The sequence below is a fragment of the Hakea prostrata genome, chromosome 10 (assembly GCF_041222555.1).
Source record: "Hakea prostrata isolate BN-2017 chromosome 10, UWA_Hpros_2, whole genome shotgun sequence".
NCBI lineage: Eukaryota > Viridiplantae > Streptophyta > Magnoliopsida > Proteales > Proteaceae > Hakea > Hakea prostrata.
In genome coordinates, this window is record NC_142609.1 from 48,349,273 (window position 1) to 48,371,532 (window position 22,260).

The 22,260-nt window shown below is 36.9% G+C and overlaps 2 protein-coding genes and 4 non-coding genes across 7 annotated transcripts; 5 read left to right on the plus strand and 1 right to left on the minus strand.

The window, feature by feature from the left end:
- Positions 1-2,435: 2,435 nt before the first annotated feature.
- LOC149003619 (Transducin/WD40 repeat-like superfamily protein) lies at positions 2,436-9,694 on the plus strand. The gene is made up of 8 exons (XM_089137973.1): positions 2,436-2,680; positions 4,246-4,348; positions 6,490-6,597; positions 6,667-6,776; positions 6,931-7,038; positions 8,439-8,484; positions 8,670-8,801; positions 9,540-9,694. Exons 1-8 carry the CDS (start codon positions 2,472-2,474, stop codon positions 9,627-9,629), a joined length of 906 nt encoding a protein of 301 aa, XP_088994099.1. The 5' UTR covers positions 2,436-2,471; the 3' UTR covers positions 9,630-9,694.
- Positions 9,695-11,901: 2,207 nt separating this feature from the next.
- On the plus strand, positions 11,902-11,973 carry TRNAH-GUG (transfer RNA histidin (anticodon GUG)). Its single transcript has one exon. It is a non-coding gene; the product is annotated as a tRNA-His (tRNA).
- A 6-nt stretch (positions 11,974-11,979) lies between these two features.
- Positions 11,980-12,073, plus strand: TRNAY-GUA (transfer RNA tyrosine (anticodon GUA)). Its single transcript has 2 exons — positions 11,980-12,016; positions 12,038-12,073. It is a non-coding gene; the product is annotated as a tRNA-Tyr (tRNA).
- Positions 12,074-13,682: 1,609 nt separating this feature from the next.
- Positions 13,683-13,754, plus strand: TRNAH-GUG (transfer RNA histidin (anticodon GUG)). The gene has a single exon. It is a non-coding gene; the product is annotated as a tRNA-His (tRNA).
- A 6-nt stretch (positions 13,755-13,760) lies between these two features.
- On the plus strand, positions 13,761-13,853 carry TRNAY-GUA (transfer RNA tyrosine (anticodon GUA)). Its single transcript has 2 exons — positions 13,761-13,797; positions 13,818-13,853. It is a non-coding gene; the product is annotated as a tRNA-Tyr (tRNA).
- A 76-nt stretch (positions 13,854-13,929) lies between these two features.
- Positions 13,930-20,499, minus strand: LOC149003624 (transcription factor bHLH48-like). Of its 2 annotated transcripts, XM_089137969.1 has the most exons (8): positions 20,340-20,499; positions 19,760-20,229; positions 19,530-19,652; positions 19,357-19,422; positions 16,756-16,824; positions 15,812-15,883; positions 14,745-14,961; positions 13,930-14,600 (listed from the first exon to the last, which is right to left on the minus strand). In XM_089137969.1, the coding sequence occupies exons 2-8, from the start codon at positions 20,168-20,170 to the stop codon at positions 14,551-14,553; spliced, it is 1,008 nt and encodes a 335-aa protein (XP_088994095.1). In that variant the 5' UTR covers positions 20,171-20,229; positions 20,340-20,499; the 3' UTR covers positions 13,930-14,550. The 2 variants fall into 2 exon arrangements, with proteins under 2 accessions (XP_088994095.1, XP_088994094.1); XM_089137968.1 differs by having other exon boundaries at positions 13,932-14,600; positions 19,760-20,499.
- Positions 20,500-22,260: the final 1,761 nt, after the last annotated feature.

Sequence of the window (22,260 nt, forward strand, 5' to 3'; positions counted from 1 at the left end):
CTAAAACCGTTAGATTGGAATCTTCCAGTGTATGATGAAGTTGGAACTTATTCCGGTAATCATTTTACTTTAAGTTACAGAAATAATTAGTTAAAAGGAAAGCACGAAATAACGGATTTTGCTTAATGCACAGGACGGTTAAGCAAAGCATTTACGACGTTTGACCGAAATTTCAATCTCGACCTTTCAAATTGAACGATCAAAATTAATTTTAACTCAGATTTCGGATTTGACGGTCTGAAATCTTGCTTGACGTTAATGCGTATGACTCAAGCAAAATTACGAAATAATGTAGATTTCGGACTGAAACAAGCAAAATTACGAAATAACGGCTTACGAGATTTTTTTCAATTGAAAACTTTATGTTAGGGTGGAGATGGAGCCTTGAACTTGAGACCAGGGGCGGAGCCAAGATTTAATATTAGGTGGGGCCAAATACCAATATTTGATTAAAAAAACAATGAATTTTCTTTTCATTATTGGAGCGGTCACGGCCCTTCTTAGCCCTAATAGCTTCGCAATTGTTAGTGACCTCTTCGTAAGATGTTAGTAATTATCAACTGAGCAACCCTTAGGGCATCTGACAAAAAAATAGTCAATAGTTTTTTTTTTCTTTTCCTGAGATTCATCCGGACCAACTTGCACACACCTTGATTACATTTTTGGGGGTACTTTGTTGTTCACAATGATTGAATCCATGACTCTTCACTGACAAGTATGGATCCTACTATTTGCATTGACAGTAATTTAAGTTCCAATAAAATAAAGCATTCCACCAATGGTTTCCAGCTAGCACCGACACGTGACGTCTTTTCGTGCGTGGGGCATGGTAGAGTCGTCAACGGTCGTTACTTGGCTCTTATATTATTCTCAAATTACCAAATTAGACACTTACCAGAATAAAGCAAATCACGGTAATTACCGAATTAGACTTGAAATTCGTTAGAGTCCTCAATCGTTTGGTGGTGGGTGGAGCCCACAAAATGGGCTTATTGTGGAAACATCAGAATCAAAATCATTAAATTGATTGATTACGAAATTGGTCCTACCCGAAATCCGAAATAATGGCTCCATTATTTTTTTTCTGGAATTAACTAATCAACCATTAATAGAGTTAATTATTTATTGTTGCCATGTCAGCAATTGGAGGAAGAGTTGAAGTTATGTCACCTTCCGCGTTACAGCTTTGTCTTCTCTATTAGTTACCAATTAATGAATGTTACATTCTACCAAATATACAAATAAAAAATTATACCAAATATTTAACTAGAAAAAGAATTAGCATATTTTAACCAAATAAATTACTAAAGAATATCACATAAGTTGGTACCAGCTTTGAGTGGGCCATTTGAATGGGCCTAAAGCCTAATGGGTCTATGTGCTACTTGCCAAGGAACAAACAAATTCAGCCAATCTATTAGAGTCTGGTGGGGGTGTCTTCATCCTCTTTGAAATATTCCTTAGCTTCCAGCAGTATTTCTCTAGAGAGCCTAATATTCTAATTGCACTCTCGCACCCAAACACTCATAGGCATTAGTATCCAATCAAAGGAGATATATTGAGAGGCGTGCCACGAAAAAAAAAACCAGACGAGTTTGTCGGGATTAATTGTTCTCTTATCAATATTGAAGTTCAAATGCGACGTATTTGGGCGAACCTATTTGTATTATATGAGTCACTGTTGACATGGACATTCATATTTCATTGAGTTGATTGTTTCTCGAAAACCATTGTAAACTTAACCCCCACCCCCAAGAGAAAAGAAAATATATCTTAATATCATATTGATAGTTAAAACCCTAAGAGTCTATGTCATAGTTGTGTATTCTGCTTTGAAAGCATTTATTTATAATAATACAATTATTATTATGATTAAGATAACTTGGATATTGACCTACTCGCATTTTTTGTCAGCTGAGCTGATTCATGTTGGAGTTCCTCTTATTTATTTTATTTTTTCAAAATAAAAATATAAAATTCCATAACCTAGCCGTTTGACTGTTATGACTATGTGATGTCCTTTGTAAGTAAAGCAGGGTAGTGTGGTAAAATTACTCCGAATCAAACCCCGTTAGAGGAGAACAATGTGCTATCCTGACAGTTGTGAACCCATAGTAGGAGATCAACTCACATGGGACCCACTGAGATTTTTATTTTTATTTTTTATTTTTTTACTTTTTTACAGGTAGCTTTACCCCCTACTGTGGGATCAATACTGATCCAAACTCGGCAGTGAGCGAGATGCCTCTCCAAATTATGCCTCTAACATCTCAACGGCCCAAGCCCATGTAAGGATTATTTACGAAAACGTCCAAGCCCATAAAAGCTGGATCTGGACTGTTCGAGTTTTAAGCCCAAGTCCAAATCTACCGTTCCGAGTTTTGAAGCTACATTAGCAAAGTTCGCTCGAAGCTCTGTGTCGTCTTCGTCTTTGCTTCGTTTTCTGCATTGAGTGAAGAAGAGAGTAAAGGATGAGCGCTAGTGAAATTCCGACGAAGGAAGCTAATTTGCTGAAAGGGCACGAAGGAGCCGTTCTCGCCGCTCGTTTTAATGGTGACGGCAATTATTGTCTGAGTTGCGGCAAAGATCGCACCATCCGCCTCTGGAATCCCCACCGTGGCATTCACATCAAGACCTACAAATCCCATGGCAGAGAAGTCCGAGACGTCCATGTCACCTCGTACGATATCTTCTCTCCCTCTAATTTGAAAGTTCTGTTCCGTCCGAACTATAGATGTTTTGTTTTTCTAGTTTTCTTTCTTCCATTTCGCGTGAACTTCTAGGATTCTTCGCATTAATTGAGTGAGTGAACCTATCAGCTGTTCCGAACTTCGGATAATGATGAAGTAATGCTTTGCATCTGAATTAGGAAGTTGGTTATGTAATTCTCATGGAACAATTTGAGAATCCCCGCTTACTAGTCCCTATGAATGCAGTATTGCTCTATTGCTAATTAAAATTTCAGGAAAAGAGACTTTTTGGTGTAACATCCTTTAAATGTTAGAACCCAGACCACATGAGTGAAAATATAGAATATTAAACTAGCTTATGCTGGCAAACTAGGTGCTTGAGAAAATAACAAATGAACCAGGTTGCTGTACGTAAACTCAGGAGCACAAAAAAGAGAGATACAAAGAAACCCAAATTATTGCCTCAAAAAATATTAGCTACTTGCATTTTCTCATATTGGAAATGCTTAGATAAAATGCAGTTCTTCCGACTAGTTTCCTAGTAGATATATAATAATGAACTGTTCTAGCTTATATAAAGGTACCCATTGGGTTTTTTTTTATGCTCCCCCCCCCCCCCCCCTTTTTTCCCTCTTCTTTATAAAATTCCTTTCAGCAGAAGTAATGGTTTATTGATGAGAAGGTAAATATAAATGTACCTCCCATAAGTAGAGACAGAAGAAATTGACCATAAGAAAATTCCTCCAGAGAGGTTCAAGAAGAACACGTTCCAGATCCCTGTCATAATATTTTGACCTCTAAATATTAAATTAAATTACTGGGAATGTGTCTGTTGACTGTCATATGTATACATATTAGAATTCCTTAAAGTAGAAAATTATCACCAATAATTTTCGAAGATCTTCACTTAAAGAATCTGAGGAAGTAGAAATATAAATTCTGAAATAATAAGATATTCATGCTAAGGCAGATTGCTCTATTAGCGTCACATCCAAAAATGGTTGGCTCTCTTTTGTCCAGAAGATCTTGAATCCTTGATTGATAGGACTGCAGTAATAACACTGGATGAGTTGTTCCAATTGTTAAAAGTCTTGAGTATTGTGAAAGCATGATACTGGCACAAGTTTTATTATGGGTACAAGTTTATGGAATCAACGATAACCTAAAATATGTGGCATCGTAAACCATTGTATAACCTTGAACTTCATAAGCGAAAAGAGTCAATGAATCCTAGTTGGGTGCAACCAAAAAAAGACAGGTATTGGGGCCCTAATTTCTTTTAACAGCATATGGTTGCAAATGGGTCATATAAGTTTTAATTATAGTTATTGAATACAGGTTCATAAGAGTGTTTCTGAAACGTAATTTTTAGTTTATAAAATTTGAAAAAAAAAATGTATATGAAAGGTAAATCCAGATCAGGGAATCTTTTAAGCATAGTCACGAAATAGGGGCTTACTCTCTTTTTTCCCCCTTATTTTCCTTTTTCAGGTTGATTAGTCTTTGTTATGCATATTACTATGACATTGACTAACACGCATTTGTCTTCTTATAGGGACAACTCCAAGCTTTGCTCTTGTGGTGGTGACCGGCAGGTCTTTTATTGGGATGTGTCCACTGGTCGTGTGATACGAAAATTTCGTGGTCATGACAGTGAGGTGTGAGGTTCCTTCAATATAATTTTTGCTTTTTAGGTTCATAACATCCACATTGGTCTTCAAGTTCCTTATTTTCTTTTCCTTTCCATTTGAGCCCCTGCCAAATTTAAGTGGCTCTTTGTAGAATGAATTCAAATTAGACAATAATAGCAAGGGGTGTGACACTTGGATCAGCTTGAGAGCAACCAAATTCTAATTCGAGTAGCTGAACTGTCAACTTATCACCTGACTTAAACTAATAGTTACCACAGATCAAGTGACTAATCTCTCGGTTATTGGACGGTTTATGATGCCAGATGTTTCAGGCTAAGTAATTTCATGTTTGCAACAAAATTTGTTACATAAATCTTCTTTGTGGGCTAACAGGAAAGAGATAAGAGGCTCAAAATTGTATCACAAATACATTATACACTACTGGTTGAATCACCCAGGATTGCTGAACTCGGTGCTTACTATGGTTAGGATGGATACTTAGGTTTTTGGTAGAAGTTGCACAAAAAATTCATGGTCTCCATGATGTGTGACAGCTGACAGGCTATCTAAGCTCTAATTACAGGGCAGAGAACTTTTACTATTGAAAAGTAATGGAGGAAAAAGTATAAAAGAGAGACAAGAGAATATCTGGTGCTGATAGCTACAGCATGACTTTGGTGGATGAAGTGGTCAGAGAGCATGTGGATTGGGATATAGGGATAGGGCCCTAAACTATTATGTAGCATATAGTTTTTTAATAAAACTTCAGCCTCAGATGGCAGTACTGTCTGTTTTTTTAGCTTAACTTTTCCAAGTCAGCTTCGGTTTGTAAGTTTTTGGTTACGGTAGAAAAGATTATCAAATAACCTTCATGTGAAAAAGGTAACACACATTCAGATACACTTGACACTTGGTAGGTTTAAGTCCTCAGAAACAGGCTTCTCTGGAAATAGGTGTGGGCTGCATACATTTGTGATTTGACATCCTAAACAGGGGAGCCTTGTGCAATAGGTACCGCATTTTCTTATACACATGCACTTGGCATACATTTAATTTTGACTCATTATTCTCAGATGTATATCCTACTTTCTTTCTAAAAAGAAAAATCACTAGTTGTGAAAGAATTAAGGACAGACTGAAAACTTAGACAAATAGAAAGAAAATCCTCACTAGTTTTAGTGACAAAATGAATAGACTCCGATGTATATTCTCCTTTCTCAGATGTATATCCTCCTTTCTTTCTAAAAAGAAAAATCACTAGTTGTGAAAGAGTTAAGGACAGACTGAAAACTTAGACAAATAAAAAGAAAATCCTCACTAGTTTTAGTGACGAAATGAATCGACTCCGATGTATCCTTATAATAGTGCATGGTCATTCAAGTGTTCCTTCTTCAATGTGCCTGCTTGATTCCAAGGACCAGAGACACTATTCCTGGACATTTGCTTCACATCTTAAATTGGAAAAGTATATTTTTGCAGGTCTAAATAGTTGCACTACTCCCTCCCTCCCTCTCCCTCCAATAAAAACAACCAGGACAAATGAAAAACAAAAACGAAGCCTCTCTTTTTCTTTCTTCTGATTATGCATTCTCATATTCAGCTCAAACACAGCTAACTGTTTCCCTAAGTTCCAACTACTTCGTATCGGAAATGGAAATCCTTTTCCTCAGTTCCACCCTACTAGGATTATGGCTTCTCTCCCTTGTACCAAATATCATGACCTTTCAAGTTTCAGCTCGGGCTGTATGGATCACTTTCTTTCACTCTCTTACTGACACATTAGCCTGTTATTACCTTATATTGTAACCTATTCCGGCTACACTATTCCAACTTGAACAATTATTTTTTATTCTACCTTGCTTTATTTTTCCATTCATCCATCTCAAAATCCACATCTCAACTAGAAACATTTTTATTTATGTGCCTTTGGTGTTATGTAGCATTGTGCTCTGAAATGTGGATGGCCTTGTATGGCTGTAAATGCCTCTGAACCACTCTATCAAACTTTAATCCTCACTCTGTCAATCTTTAATCCTCTATTCCATCTCGTGGTCATAACTGCTTCCTTTTTTGTGATGTAATTATTTATTTTTCTCAAGTCTTTGTACCTTGATTTCAATTTAGGAGTCAACTCTCTCTCTTGAGACTTTTGTTTTCTTTTATTTCAGGTGAATGCTGTAAAATTCAATGAGTACTCATCCGTGGTAGTTTCAGCCGGATATGATCGTTCAGTTAGAGCTTGGGATTGCAGATCTCACAGCACCGAACCAATTCAGGTTAATATTATATCAGACAAACTCAATTATTTTGTTGACTTCTTTTCCTAATTTCTTGTTCGTACGCAGATTATTGACACATTTTTAGACAGTGTAATGTCCATCTGTCTGACAAAAAGTGAAATTCTTGCTGGAAGTGTTGATGGTACTGTTAAGACATTTGACATTCGTATTGGTAGGTATGTAGCATCACAGTGGTCAAATTAACTTCCTATATCAGTTCTAAATCCTTTTGTTTTTGTTCTCCATGGTTGTCCTTTCTCTAGTAGCTTAATTTTCTTTCAATTTTATACAACAGTTCTTCTCATGGTGTCTTCTTGTTCTTTGAACTAGAGAAATATCTGATGATTTGGGCCAGCCTGTCAACTGTATTTCACTGTCAAATGATGGTAACTGTGTATTAGCCAGTTGCTTGGATTCTGCCTTGCGTCTTCTGGACAGGTAATATTGATAATTCTTATTTCTGTAGTTGTTTTGGAAGGGTAGTAAAGCTTACACCACCACATGTGAAGGATATATAGGGCACATACCTTTTTTCTATGGGGATGCTACGTTTTCATAATCATAGGGTACCCATCACAATATTGTGGCTTAGAAGTATTTTACTTTTTGTTAATCCATCAATGAAATGGATTCTTTGATCAAATGTGGGAGATGACTTTTTCTTTCTAAAATCCCTAACACACATCTAGAAATCCATCTGCTAAATGAAGTTTTAGGTCCACTGGCCTGCAATGCTATTTGTTGTGCTTCTTGTCAACCAATTGCTGGATGTGTAATATAAATCTATCACTACTAAGCGTTAAGAAAACGCTCAGACATTATCCTACAGAATGGGAGAACATGGCCAACAAAGTTTTTTCTGTTGCTGCTGAAATGTGGTTATCTGCCTGATATAATATCACCTATATGTTAGAACCAGAGTTATTTTTTAGTGGTACGGCTGCACCCCCCCCCTGCCGGGGGGGGGGGGTGGACTCTACTTGTGCAAAAGCCTTGCGATCATGTTAAATTTCCATTTTCCTCCCTAGTTTTTCATCAGGCTGAAGAGGGTGGCTGTATGATTTCCCATTGCTGTGGAGGTTATGGCCTGGCTGTGGACATACATGACCCACTTCAAAGGCCCAAATCAAGAACTAGTCCTAAACCTGTTTTCAAGTCTGTCAAGGGCTTGTGGACACGTGGTAGTTTCTTATTCCACCGCAGAAGATGATCCATTCATCATGATTATCTTTATGCTCTTGATGTTCTGAAATCTGCTGTCTCCACTGGAGAAAGATAATCCGTTCAGTGTGATTATTGGATGGATTATCACTATTCTCTTGATGTTCTAAAATCCACCCATACACATTCATAACGGGTAATAGTTCAGCTGTTCTCCACTGGAGAAGATCGTTGAATATTGTGACAATCCTCAACCATATTCTTTGTGCTTTACTAGAATTAGAGAATTTTCCCATATTTTTAGCATCATGTTTGTTACCCATGAATTTGATGAAATATTAAAATGAGAACATAATCCCTGTTGTGGGCTGAGTCTTTATCAAGGAGGATGGGATGTTGTCTATTAACCCATTTTTTAGCACTTCTATTTTGAAAGATGAGTGAAAAAGCTTAAGCCTCAGGCTTAAAATACCTTTTGCTGTAGACGTCTCTAGTCTGAGGTCAAGGCATCAAAGCACCCTCTCAGCAAAAAATTGCTGGGGTAATGCTGTGTAGGAAATTTGCCCCCTGGTCTCTCTGCTTGTGTGGAAGTCTTGGCACCACGTTAACCATTTGTTTTGCTGTAGACATCTCTCATCTTTGTTTTTCATCTATTTATCCTTTTTGTCGTTTGTCAGGACCACCGGAGAACTATTACAAGAATACAAGGGTCATACTTGCAAGGTTTGTAACCGTAGTTCAGGCATTAAGGGGTCCTTTCTTACATTGCAAGATATATTCTACTGTTTTATCAATTCATCCGTTTTCTGTGTCAACACTTTTGTTTCTTTTTTGCTCGGAAATCTTTGGGTTCCTTGCATGGTTTCTTGACTCTTCTAAATATTTTGTTTCTGTTATCTCTATTTCAGTCTTACAAGATGGATTGCTGCCTTACCAACAGTGATGCCTATGTAACTGGTGGATCTGAGGATGGCTCTATTTTCTTTTGGGATCTGGTAGACGCCTCTGTGGTTTCAAGTTTCCGTGCTCATGCTTCAGTGGTAAAGTTTTTACTCTAGTACTGCAGCATCAATCTATTGTCTGGAATATTCTGAGAATAAATTGGATAACTTGTTTTCTAGGGGATTTCATTCATATCATTCTTTTGTTATTCTTTCTTTTTTGGCCCTTCTACTTATCTAAAAAGGAAAAGTTTGTTTCCTATGAAGAACTTGCAATGTCATGTATTTTCTGGTCAGGATACTTCCATAGTCTTTTTGACCAAATAACCCCAAGATCATGCATGGCATCCTTCGGACACTGAAAAGGTTTCCTTTGTTGGCCTAAGGATACAAATATTGGTGGATTGTGAGATACGGTTGTCTGATCTGGAATGACAAGCATTTAATAGTGGTGTCCGGGAACTGCAGTTCTTGGGATCTGGTGGTTGCTGATTCACTAGTAACATTTTCATGACATTCTCTTGCCTCTGTTAAAAATTGCTAACACGAGGAGAGTATCCTGAGTTAAGTGATGGTTGTAGTTTTCCTTTTGCTTGTTCAATTGTTTACTTTAATCATAATCAGATACTCTTAGGTCTCCCACCCAGAGTCAATTGCTTGAATATGATATATATAACAAGTAAATCCAAGGAGATGTACCAGCAGGGGCTTGTCTTTAGATGCCAGTTTATGGCAGTTCTAAATTTTGGCTTTTGTAATCCATCATTTTAATTATTTGTTTTTATTATATTAAATAAACATAATAAAAAATTGTTCATGGTTCATGGTTCTTGGCAGGTAACAAGTGTGAGTTATCATCCAAAGGATAACTGTATGATAACATCCTCTGTTGATGGCACCATTCGAGTTTGGAAGACACAGCTGTAGCTGCAAGTAACATTTGTTACCTACATTCCCGGCACTCTCTCTCTTAACGGTGCTGGCATTCAAGGATTGAAATCAGACATGAAGTACATGGTCTAGTTCATGGGTTTAGGTACTTCACTGGGAATGATTGTGCTCTGGAGGGAGACCTGGGTTCCATTTTCTTTTAGCTAGTGAGGAGTGTAGTCTATATGCTTCCGGAAATTTTTTCATTGACCCCATTGAAGAAAAATAAGTGAAGCCGTGACACTACATCTTATGCAGCTCATACGGTGCAGCAATTATTTTCTTATGTTTCCATGGTAACAGATGGTACTTGTCATGAACCAATCAATGAAGTTAAGTTTTGGAGTAATGGCTGCGTTTTGTAGGAGATGGACCATTTCCTACATAAATGCAGTGCTTGGAAATATGCTTTTCAGCTGTAACCTTGTAATGCCACATTTGTGCATGATCGATTGAGGAATGTAACAGATCTGATGAGTATGAAATAGCAATGCCATTTTCTTGCCTTATGTGTGATGGAGATCTCTGAATGTTCCAGTATGGAGGGGTACATGATTTGAATTGGGTAGAAGCAAAAGCATCAGGGTTAATAGGCCTAAAATGATTATCAGATATGTTGAGAGAAGGAGAGGTGGGGGGAGGTTGCTCTGGACATGACTTGATCTAACTTCTCTCTTCTAGTTTGTTTGTTTGTTTCTTTTAGTTGGTATTGGTGCAGGTAATGACTTTGTGTTTCCTCAATGAACCAGTGGCTTGACAAATGTTTGGAGGGCCACCAATCATCTCGTCTCTGGAGTTACCTCTACTGTTCACAATTTTTTGTCTTGTATTACTGGGGCAGACTTTTCTCCCCTTTTCCTTTTAACACTTATAGTCTCCCAGATGAAATTTTTTGCATATTGCGATTCATATGTTCTACAATCATAGTCGAAGTTCACTGATAAAACGAAGCATTTTTTACCAATTCCTTGTATTTGCAGAGCCAATTCAAAGGCAAAACTCAAATCACAGGTTTAGCATAATATTGACAACTGCTGCTATTGCTTTTCTATTAGGATTTAAACTCATTTAGCCTGGTTTCAGCTAGCAGAGAAGACCCACGGTGACTCATCATACTCAAGATGTATTACCCATGGCATATGATGAAATCCAGATTATCTGATCTTGGTTGCTCTGCTACCTGGGTTAGCATAATGGAGACAAAATACTTGAAATCTTTTTCTAGGGTAGAAGAAGAACACGCAGCTACAAGAGGACAAAGGTTCTGTAGCCATGGAGTGGAACCAGGCCAGGATATCCACCCTGCAAGATAAGGCCCTCATTGCTAGAGAATTCATGGCCAAATTGGACACCCTGAAAAAAAAAGAAGCAAAAATGCAACATTTCAAGCTAGATGTACTAGATCCAGGTTACACCAGACATGATGAGCTGATAACAAAATTTCATGCTAAATGTGCTAGATCCAGGTTATACAAGACATAATGAGCTGAACTGTCAGACACCCAAAAACCATTCTAGCCAAAACAGCCTCGAGGAAGTGCCACACTGCTCTATCATACGCCTGCTTCGTATCTACCTTTAGCACGGCCAAGTTCTTCTTTCCTTAAAATCAAACACCCTTAAAATACAAAGAAAATTTTTCCCCCTTTTTGTTTTTCTTAAGATAGTGGAAAAATTGGGTTTACATCCTCTACAATTCCCTGTAATAAATTGGGTTCGCATCCTCTACAATTCTCACCCCTTGCAATTTCTTGTAATTCCTATCTAGGATTGTAACACAGTTAATATCCAAGGATAGAATTAGCATCCAACTAGGAATTGAATATAATAAATCTCTTAATTTTTTTTCAATTTTGTATCTCCTCTTTTCTTGAGGCTTAATCTTAGGATGTTATTAGATTCGATTTCTAATTGGGTTGTAATTTTAACACTTAGATAATTAATTGCCATGTATCACAATCTTAGATAGGAATTACAGGGAGTGGGAATTGTAGAGGATGTGAACATGGAAAAAAAATTACAGGGAGTGGGAATTGTAGAGGATGTGTACATGGAAAAAATTCCTGCACGGTGAAAACGTTGTCGGAGATGCTTGGCTGAGAACCCATCTTGAGCCTAATATTTTTCAATTAAGCAAAATTATTAGTTATCTATTACCCGCAAAATAAAATTTCTTCGTGTTCATCAATACTTTCTTTCCGCATTTTTGGGATGTTTAGTTATAGATTTATCTGTGATTACTTATAAAATTCCAATCAAATAACATCTTGTGGCTGTAGTTTAGTGGTGAGAATTCCACGTTGTGGCCGTGGAGACCTGGGCTCGAATCCCAGCAGCCACAATGTTTCCGACCTTAGCTCAGTTGGTAGAGTGGAGGACTGTAGTTGGAGAATACCTGACAGGTGATCCTTAGGTCGCTGGTTCGAATCCGGCAGGTCGGAATTTTTTTCCCCAAACACCAATACATTTTTTTCTCTCGCCCGTGCCGCAAAGACATTCAAAGAATGACTAATAATACATCATTGATAACGTATTTTTCTTTTACATCTCGACTCTTGGTTCAATGCTGAAGAATGCTGTTGTATTCTCATACAATTTAGATTGGTACAAACTTTGAGATTGTGTTACCCATGCAGATTTTCTGAAATAGTTTCATCTCAGTTTTTGCTGTTTGGTTTGTGTCATTTGCAAAATCTAGCAGCCCTGTTGGTAGTCGCCTTTTGGAAATTGGTTGGGAGTTCTAAGTGTGAAGACGTTTAGAGACTTCAACAATGTTTTGCAGGTAGCATGAGATAATCAATTTCTCACCCATCATTAAGGCTCTTTTTTTATCGATTTTCATTTTCTAGTATGCCTATTCAAAAGAAATAAGTACAAGAATTCATTATTGGTCAAGAATGAAAAATAAGTTTGGTGTCAAAATAAAAAATTATTAATAAATAATAGTGAGCAAGTGATAAAAAAAAAAGAAAAAGTGAGATTTTTTATTGAAAAAATGTGTAATGACTGTTTTATCCTCATCTTAATCATCAAATTTTAAGTAAACTTGTGCATAAATGAAGAGAATGAAATTCTCACCATAATTCATAATAGATAAAAAGTTCATTATTGAGTTTGGAAGTTTTTCTATTATTTTAGAATAAAAATAAAACTGATAATAGATGCCAAATAACTTAAAATAATGAAAAAACCTCATAATTGATAATGATAATTGATACTAAAAAGAGCCTAAGCCTATTAGATTTTTTGTCATTCAATGCATGAAATAACTCCATTTTATTCACTCAAGTACTTCAATGGGTCCTCTCGATAATTAGTCTTGAATACTCTAGAGGACCATCTTTTGATTTTTGTAGAAGTATTAGTGCTAAAGGACAAGTTTGATTTCAAGTTGTTAATGACTTGACCACTGGCTTTGCAATAACACTCAAAACTTTCTTTAGAATTAGAGAGCTCCTCTAGTTAAACTTAGGAGCACAGTAAACAATCATCTATGAACACCAAGTGAGAAATGGCTTCACTTCGGTTTCGTTTGTGTTACACCCTTCATCAATTGCAACTCAACTACTTGGTTCATAAGACTATTCAGTGCCTAACTAATATGACAAACAATGCAAGGGAGAGGGGTCTCCCTACAGAAGATCTCTTGAAGGTGTGAACAAGCACCGAACAACACCATTAAGAATAAGAGAGTATTGGACCGAGTGAGATTGCACAAGACATAATGAGCTGAACTATCTTACTCACAAAGCTCATTCTAGCCGAACAGCCTTGTGGCAGGGCTACCCTACCCCGATAAAACAAAATTCTTTTTGTGTTCATCATCTTTGGTCATCATCAACCAGTCATAGAGACTATGGGCCCACAGGCCTGGGGAAGGGGGAAGGTGTGGTAGGGACAGAGGTTTCAAGTTTAAACCCATGATTTTCTTGCACTTATTGTCTTTACATAGAAGGTTGCCATCGCCATGCATGAAGAACACGCATGTGTGCATCACCAAGAGGCTCAATTATATACTTCAATAAAAATAATGGAGCATATTAACATCTTGTGGCTGTAGTTTAGTGGTGAGAATTCCACGTTGTGGCCGTGGAGACCTGGGCTCGAATCCCAGCAGCCACATTGTTTCCGACCTTAGCTCAGTTGGTAGAGCGGAGGACTGTAGTGGGAGGATACCTATCAGATATCCTTAGGTCGCTGGTTCGAATCCGGCAGGTCGGATATTTTTTTTCCAATTTTTGTTTTTGAAGTTTGGAGTCCCTTGTCGCTAAAATCACAGTATTCCAACAAAATTTAACTTTCTCCCCTTGTTTTGAGCTGCAATATGTACATACTAAGCTTACAAAGTCAACCAGGGCAATGTATTCTTATGTTTAGGCCTCTGAGATGATTAATTGGTACAGAACTGTCTCTGAGATTGTGTTAGCTATGCTGCTTTCCTGAAATAGTTTTGTATAAGTTTTTGCTGTTTGGTTTTATCATGTTTCTCCAGTTTTGTTCAGTATCCATTGATTTGCACTTCCAGCTGAAATGTACAAATTTGTGGTTCAGATGATGACTGGTGAATATGTTGATAGTAAGACAAAGAAATCTTCGAAGAGTACAGACACATGAAGCAGATCGAGAAAAAACGACCTTCAATATAATATAAGTCATATCCTTTCCATGTTTTACAAGATGAATCAATCGACTCATATGAAACTGATCAAGCAAAAGACTAGCTAGATAACCCAATTGAGTTAGTACTAAGATATTAGAACATTTTCCTCCTAGATTTGAAGCGAATGAAGGATCCTAATCGCCTCTGTCCATGTCACAAAGACGTTCCTTGAAGAACATGGATAGCTCGTCTCCAGTATTCTTCTAATTGCTAATGATACTTGTTTGATATGTACACTACCAAACTAACATGAAATCTTCATCCAAGCTTCAATGTTTCCATTTTGAACTGGCTGGAGTGCTTTGGTGCTGTGCCAAAATAAAAATTGAGCAACTTAAGGAACAGATTTTGCAAGTAGACATAAGTCAAAGAGGATTCAATTTTTTTCTGACATAAATTACCAAAATCAAACAGCAATCATATAGTCCATTCAATTCAATATGTAATCTCACCTGAATCTGCTGAGGAGTTCTGACTGAAAACAGAATCCTCTGATGGATGATAATTGTTGTAATTGTCTCTCTCCCAGACTGGTGGTTGTAGTACATCAAAGTCCCAAAGCTGCTGATTTTGTTGTTGGTATCTCGGTCCATTGAATTGAAGTTCAGACCACATCATTGGCTCTACTGTTAGTGTGCTGGGGAAGCTACCAGTACTCAGACATCCACTCTGCCAAATAAAAAATAAGTACCTTGAAGTAAAAGTTGATATCAAGGCATAAATTACACAACGGTGAGGCAAATGGGTAACCAATACAGAAGGCTAAAGTTAGAAATAGCCAAATCAGAGTAATGTTGGTGGTAACACCTATAACACGCATATGTTAGTAAGCAAATACAAGATATTAAGGAGAAAACGAGTATTATTTACATCTCCTACTAACATCACAGGAAATACCTACAGAAGAAGAAAGGGATATAATTTTTTTTGAAATTTTTTTTTTTTATTAATTAAAGCTTTAGACAATTACATCTGCAGCATTACATTACGCCAAACCTCTCGTAAATTATCATCAAGGGCCCTCCTAGCCAAAAAGAAAAACCAATTTTTTACCATGAGTATTCCAAAGTGAGTGAAGGGAACTAACTGCCATATCCAAACAAGTAGGAACAAGTTTAAGAGACCAGGGAGACTTTTTCAGGGTAGGGAGAAGATCAATTATATAGCTTGTACGGTGCATGATGAAAAAAAGTTGTGCATGATCTAATCTCCTCACAATTTGCTGATCTCAGCTTCCAAAAAGTGATCTGAATCTTTTTTTTTTTTTTGGTAAAGATCTGAATCTATTCATTCGAAGATAATGGTGGAAATAATTCAGAAGGCATTAGGGAGTGCATTCTCAATCATCTACTACAAGCCCCCTCATCACCACCTTTTGAGGTCGTCATTAAAAATTATTTTCCGTGGTTGACGTTTGACTATTAAACAAGTTTTGGTATTAATAAATACATTAAAAAAGTTAAATAAGAAAAAAAAAACTGATAAATACTGAAAAATATACCAATTAGTAGGTACGTACTTCTACAGCCAATAAGTTGTCAAGGCCCAAGTCGATCCTCGGGTTTACGGCAGCAAGTCTCATCGATAGAAGCTGAAACCAAATACTTACATTAAGTTAGAACCAAGTTGATGAAAATTAAATAATAAATAAATATAAAAAAATATTATTCTTTTTGCCTATAGTGTGAAGAGGCATCTTTTCTAAGGTATCCCAATTTTACCACACTAGAGGATAATATAATAATTTCAAAATAACAGAAAAACATAAAGATGGTCATGATAATCTACACGTCAAACACTATATTCATATTAACACCATTTTCAAGTTTGTATTCCTTTAAGTGAATGCATGTATACTTTCACAAAAAAAGGGGCGGGGGAAAATGCATGTATGTACCATTTCTTCACCATGGGGGCACCAAAAATTATATAGTTCGAGGATTTACCCCCAAAAAATTAAATTTACACATTGGAGGATTTACCCAAAAAAATTACACATTGGAGGCTATCTAGGTAACCAACCTTCGGCCCCACCAGTAACTGGCGCATGCACAAGTCCCCAGGGATAAACAGTACCAGGATGAGATTTTATTTTATATTTAGCTCAAGTTGCAGATTTGGGTACTGTGGAAGAATATTCTTTTGATTACCAAAAAAAAATATTCTTTCTTTTTTTTCTGGTGAAACTGTGGAAGAAGTTTTAATTTATTAATATTACTATTATTATTTGGGTAATCAACTGTGCAAGAAGTTCAAACCCTAATAATTACTAATTACGTGGCTAGGATTATCATTTATTAGGAACGGAGTTCAAAAGGCTAGGTTATTTTTTACATCTTCAGAAGGGGTGAAAAAGTAAAGAGTGGGGCTCCTGCTATTTTACCCACTGCATTTTAAGGTCAAAAGACGAATAACACAAATAATGTAAAGTGGAAACAGGGGTGTCTGAGCTCAGAGTCTGACCTCCACTTGACGCTGCAGTGACTGTACGTGGTTGATGATCTCTTCCAGCACCAGAGCCGTACCTGATATCTGCAAAAGCACTTCTTTTTCGTAAAAGAACGCCATTATACCAATGAAACGGAGACACGATTAAAGATAGCAAGAGTCACCCTCACTGCCCACTTCAACAGAAATCAGATAGCAACTAGACTTTTCTACTAGACCGTTCAATGCATTCATCCCCACTCTGTATTGTTATCAAAATAGCCGTCCAAAAATATAAACTAATGCCAAGGACGAAAGTACCAACCTGCAAATTCCAGAGAAGGAAAGATGCAGATTTTTCTTCGTCCCTCAGCTTCTAACAAAAGTAAACAAATGGCCAAAGATGGAGGCCGTGGGCCATTACGCCCAACAAAAGTTTCAGATTTCTGATTTTCAGTGACCTCTAGCTTTCTAGCGTGAGGAAAAGAAGAAAAAAAACTCTTAACCTTTGTTGGGTCTATGTTACAGTGGGGCACGGTGTTCGGTCTGACGCCTACATGCAAGAAGCCTTATTGAATCAGAACCTGTTATGCAATAGAAGCCACAAACTTACCGATTATGCAAGATATTTGCAGGGATCTCCAGTGTCAAGTCCATTCTCACCATTACCAAAACTTCACTACCAAAGGTCCAAAGAACCCCACCTTTTGAAATCCTTGATGAAAGAGTGTAGTTTATTACATCCACAGCTCTGAGCCTTGACTCTAATTCTCACACAGTTTGTTAGGTGGTCCAGAGTTCAGACAGAGCAGACGGAGAAGGCTCAGGCGCTGGTTGGGTGTTAGATAATAGTATTTCTCTGAATTCAAGTCAGAGACGCAGTCAAAGAGGATTTGAAGGTCATCAATAAAACCAATGAGCATTGGAGGACCAGTGTTTTGTTACTAATTACAAATTGCAAATTCCAGTAGTCCTGTGGTCCTATTTTCATAAGACAATTAATACTTGGGTTCATGGTTTCAATGCTTCATGACATGGATGATAGGACCACTATATGTATGGCTACTCTACTGATCAGGTGAACTTTAATAAGCTCGCCTGATCCAATTCAGGCCTTCAGACCACCAATCCATCCACCAATTAGATTGTGTCCCTTACTCAGGTCTCCGCCGTGAGATTTCCGCACAAATTCAATGGTGATGACCTGCAACAGAGCATGAGCAGATGGTATCGCATCGTATCTTTTTCTATACCAATGGAACAACGACCCCATGGCTCTGTTCTGTTCTATCATTTGTAATCTCCTTGTGGTGTTTGGCAGAGATGCCTTTACAGAAGTTCTGCCGTTGTCATTTCACTTTAACTTTTTTTTCTATTCTTCCTGAACGGTGATAGAGACACCTAAAGGGTATACAAGATCCCTACCACGTTAAGGTAATTCTCGTCCATCCATGGTACTGACCTTTACACAATTCCCAAAGTAATTTGTCTCCATGAAAGCCTTAGGATTCGCTCTAAACTCCGGTTTTGATACAATTAGGGCACTAACACCATATCTTTTCCTACAGTTCTCCTACCATCACAGCTCTGGGTTCAGAGTTCTGACCAAGTTGACCAAAATATATTAAAAAAAGGACTGAAAACGACCAAACCCTGTGATTGTAGTCCTACTTAAAAGCATAGGTTATTCTTTAAAAAATATTTTATAATTCTAGCAAGAAATTATTGCGGTAAATGTACATATATTCTCAATTTACTAAAAAAAAAAAAATACACCCTACATATACTCATGACAAAAAGCTTAGCATAGTTTGTTTTTGGGTAAGAGCTCACCATATTTTCTAAGTATTTTTCATATTCTATACTAATATCAACTATGATTAATAAGTTAAAACAATCTTGAAAGCTTTTATACAAACAGAGAGCTTGAGGCTAAATGAAAGGGAGGAAGCATTTTTCCTATGCAATTTTATTCCAATAATTTTTGTTAAGAGATTTTTAATACCATGATGAAGACTAATGTCTATTGTTGGTAAAAATTAAAATTGAAAAACAAGAATTCTTCTAGCTGACACAGTACTCATCGTAATAAAGTGACGCTGGCTAATACAAACTAATATTTCATGATTTAAATGCTAAATTGGATTTGATCAATTCTCACCCATTCAAAACCTTACAATCATTTAGACAAATAAGATAATTCAATGAAGCTAGTGATAAATCAAATCGACTAATCTTGCTACAAATGGTCGTTCTTGGTCAAGGTTTTAATGCACCGACCGACCAAAATTTTCTAGAAGAAACCATAGACACTAGTGATGGTATATGTAATAATATCCACCTTCATGTAAAAGCTAACAGTTACCAAAAAAGAAATCCTAGAAGAATGCTTTTAAGTGGTACCTAAAAGGCTAAAACCATGGTGCTAGTCGGTTACCAATGTCTGTCAATCCCATTCTACAATCAAGCACAGAAAACACGCAATAATAAGCATTGGTCTACTCCTTGGTCCAGAAACTGGACCATTCAACTGGTCGACCGAATTTAACCAATGGAGTCAAAAATATGAAACACAACCAGCAGCTCTAATAAGACAGAAAGCAACAGGGAACGGAGAAGAAAGAGAGAGAAGTAAACCTTGCTACAGCCGGGAACCAGTTCCTGAAGGAGCTTCATACGAGCGTTGATCTTCTCTCTCCTCGCCTATCATTATCAAAGAAAAAGTGAATTAGTTTATTCAATAATAAAGGATTACGAGTAATTGAATATTAATATATTCTTCTTCTGTTGCAAATAACGTGATTAATTACTCTTTCAGCTAGGCTATGGCTGTCTGTAGCCTGACCACGACGAGCTCGAACGTGAACGTAAGGAAGCTTCTCCCCATCTTTGCTTCCATCGTTCTTGCTCTTCTTAGCAGAAGAGCCTTTCACCTAATTTAACCCAAAATGGAAAAACAATGTAAGTTGTCTTCTCGACGATGAAATATCAGTTACCATAAATGGAAGAAAACCTGAGAACTTAGAAGAGTTCTTTTTACCTTCTCCCGTTCCTTGCGCTTAGTTGATTTTTGGTTCTGGATGTTGGCGGTGGAGAAGAGAATCGGAGATGAGCTCCGATTGGATTCAGAGTCAGGCGGTTCAGTCTTCAATTTGGGAGAATTCTCGCTTGAAATTGACGGAACGGAGCTCGATTCAGGCGAATCTTCAGCTGCAGCGAACACTGAGAGCCTTGCAGCCCGTTCTACTAGGGCAGCATTTGTAGGAAATATAGAAGAACAGTTAAATGAGTGGCCAAATGATCCTTGATCTGCTACGAGAATATCTTCAGATTTCACAGGTTCGTGAAGAAGCTCAATCGCTTGGTTAGCTGGGAGACCAAGGAGAGCAGTAAATGAGTTCTCGGTTACAGGCACCGTTGCTGCTGACTCTTGAAAAGCTTTCTCCGTCATTAGTCCCTGAATTTCTGCAACGAATTGCTTATCGTCTCCGCAATCTCCAGATCTGCCTCCTGAAGTTGTAATCAACTCCATAAACAATCAAATTCAACAAAAATTCGATGTAATCGCTTAACTAGATCAACAATTTCCCGTTCTCGTTACTTCCAAGACTCTTTCGAACCTTTTCAAAACGTTTACATCTCTCATTCAATTGATAAGAAAACCGAAGTCAGATTCACACTCGCTGAAATAATGGAATTCTCAGATCGAATTTGAACGAGACAACTGAAAACCATCTTAATCCTTGGAGCGGAAGCAATACCGAAACGGGGGAGTCTTGAGAATTCCTCTTTCATATATATAGCAGAGCGTCCATGGCTGTCAACTCTCTTTTTCTGTCTTTCCAATTACGCTTTGAGTAAATAATTTTAACACCCTGAAGTTACTCAATATTACCCAAGCTCCTCATGGAATATTTCTCTCGGTAAATTTAGTGGTTTCTCCTTCTACTCTGCTTTAATTTAACTTTTAGGTCCTCCAATTATAATAATTACACTCAGATCCCTTTGAAAGTTAGAATGATATTAGTCACAGTTTAGGGGGAAAAAAAAGAAAAAACCATTTCTTGTTCTTCTCGGAAACAATGGTTATTTATATTTCAAAACGTTGAATGGGATAGAGTTCATTTACCAAAAATAAAATAAAAATAAAAAATGATGAAGACAAAAGTACAACACAAAGGTCTTCATTTTCATCCAATGGCTGAAAATAAAACTCCCTGAGAAATTTTTTTTTTTTAATGAAAAAATCTAAAGGGAACATCAGAAAACAAGCCGCGAAGGGACGGTTAACAATGCAAAGACTATATACCCTTGACTTATTATTCAAGAAATCATTCTCATTACCAAAAAAAAAGCTAACATGGACGATTGGGAGTCAACCGTTTCACTTCATTTTTTATTTTTAAAATTTTTTTTCGATTTTAGTAAGGTCATTTTTGGAATTACAAAAAATTACAGTGGATTAACAGTTAACTAGAATGGACTAGAGATTAGGGAAAATCAGAAAACAAAGTAACTTGCATGTTAAAGAATATGAAAGCTTCATTAATGCAAAGAATAGGAGAGGAGTAAACCTGTAAATGGATCCGATTCGCTAATATGGGGGTCGAATCTAATTAAGAAAAGAAAAAATTAGAAAAGGCATCTGAATTCGAATCCGAAACTTTATCGGATATCCGATAATAATTTGATCTGATAAACTATCTGAGTATTAATTGGTGATTGTCATTTTTTTGTTATTATTTTTTATTTCAAATTTTCGAATCCGATTATCAACCCCTTTTTTTAGAGAAAAATGTTAAAAACTTTACCCTATCTAGATAAATTTTTATCTGTATATTATTCTATTCAATAAGCAATTATCTAAATCTAGTTGCTTAGCGGACAGATACGGATTTTTTTTGTAAGAAAAACTCCAAAATACAGGCACTCTTAAACAAATACAAATATAAATTCAGAGAGAAATTTTGACTATCTATTTACAGGTCTAGAGATGAGTCAACAAAGTTTTCATTTCTATTTCCTAATTTTGTGAATCCAAACTGCAATCCGCATAGTATGCAGTCACAGACTCAGAAGGCTGTGAAATTAAACCAAGTTCTAAATTCAAATTTTAAATCCTTGTGTCTAATCTTGACTTGTCCATGAGTTCTCTTGTAGCTAATGAAGCTCTTTGCCTACCCCAAAAAGAAACGATGTGGTATACCTAAAAAGACACTTGGCATGCAATCCTTAGCCGGGAAGAGAATGGCTGAAACATCTATAGCTGTAGAATATTTGAATCCTTCAAATAACCAATTAATACCCCAGAAAATGAGAACTTGGGATATGTTTTGTCTTGGGTGCTTTCACAATTTAAGCATAGATTCTGCACTTAGGTTCTCTCTCATCCTTGCACTATAGATTTTCTACTAAATGAAACCTTTTCATGCTATAATTTATCTGAGGTGTGATATTTCCTGAACACAACCAGAAATCCTCAACCATAGTTATATTACAAAGAGCAAGGGTTTATATGTATATATTGGTGTTCTAAAGTGT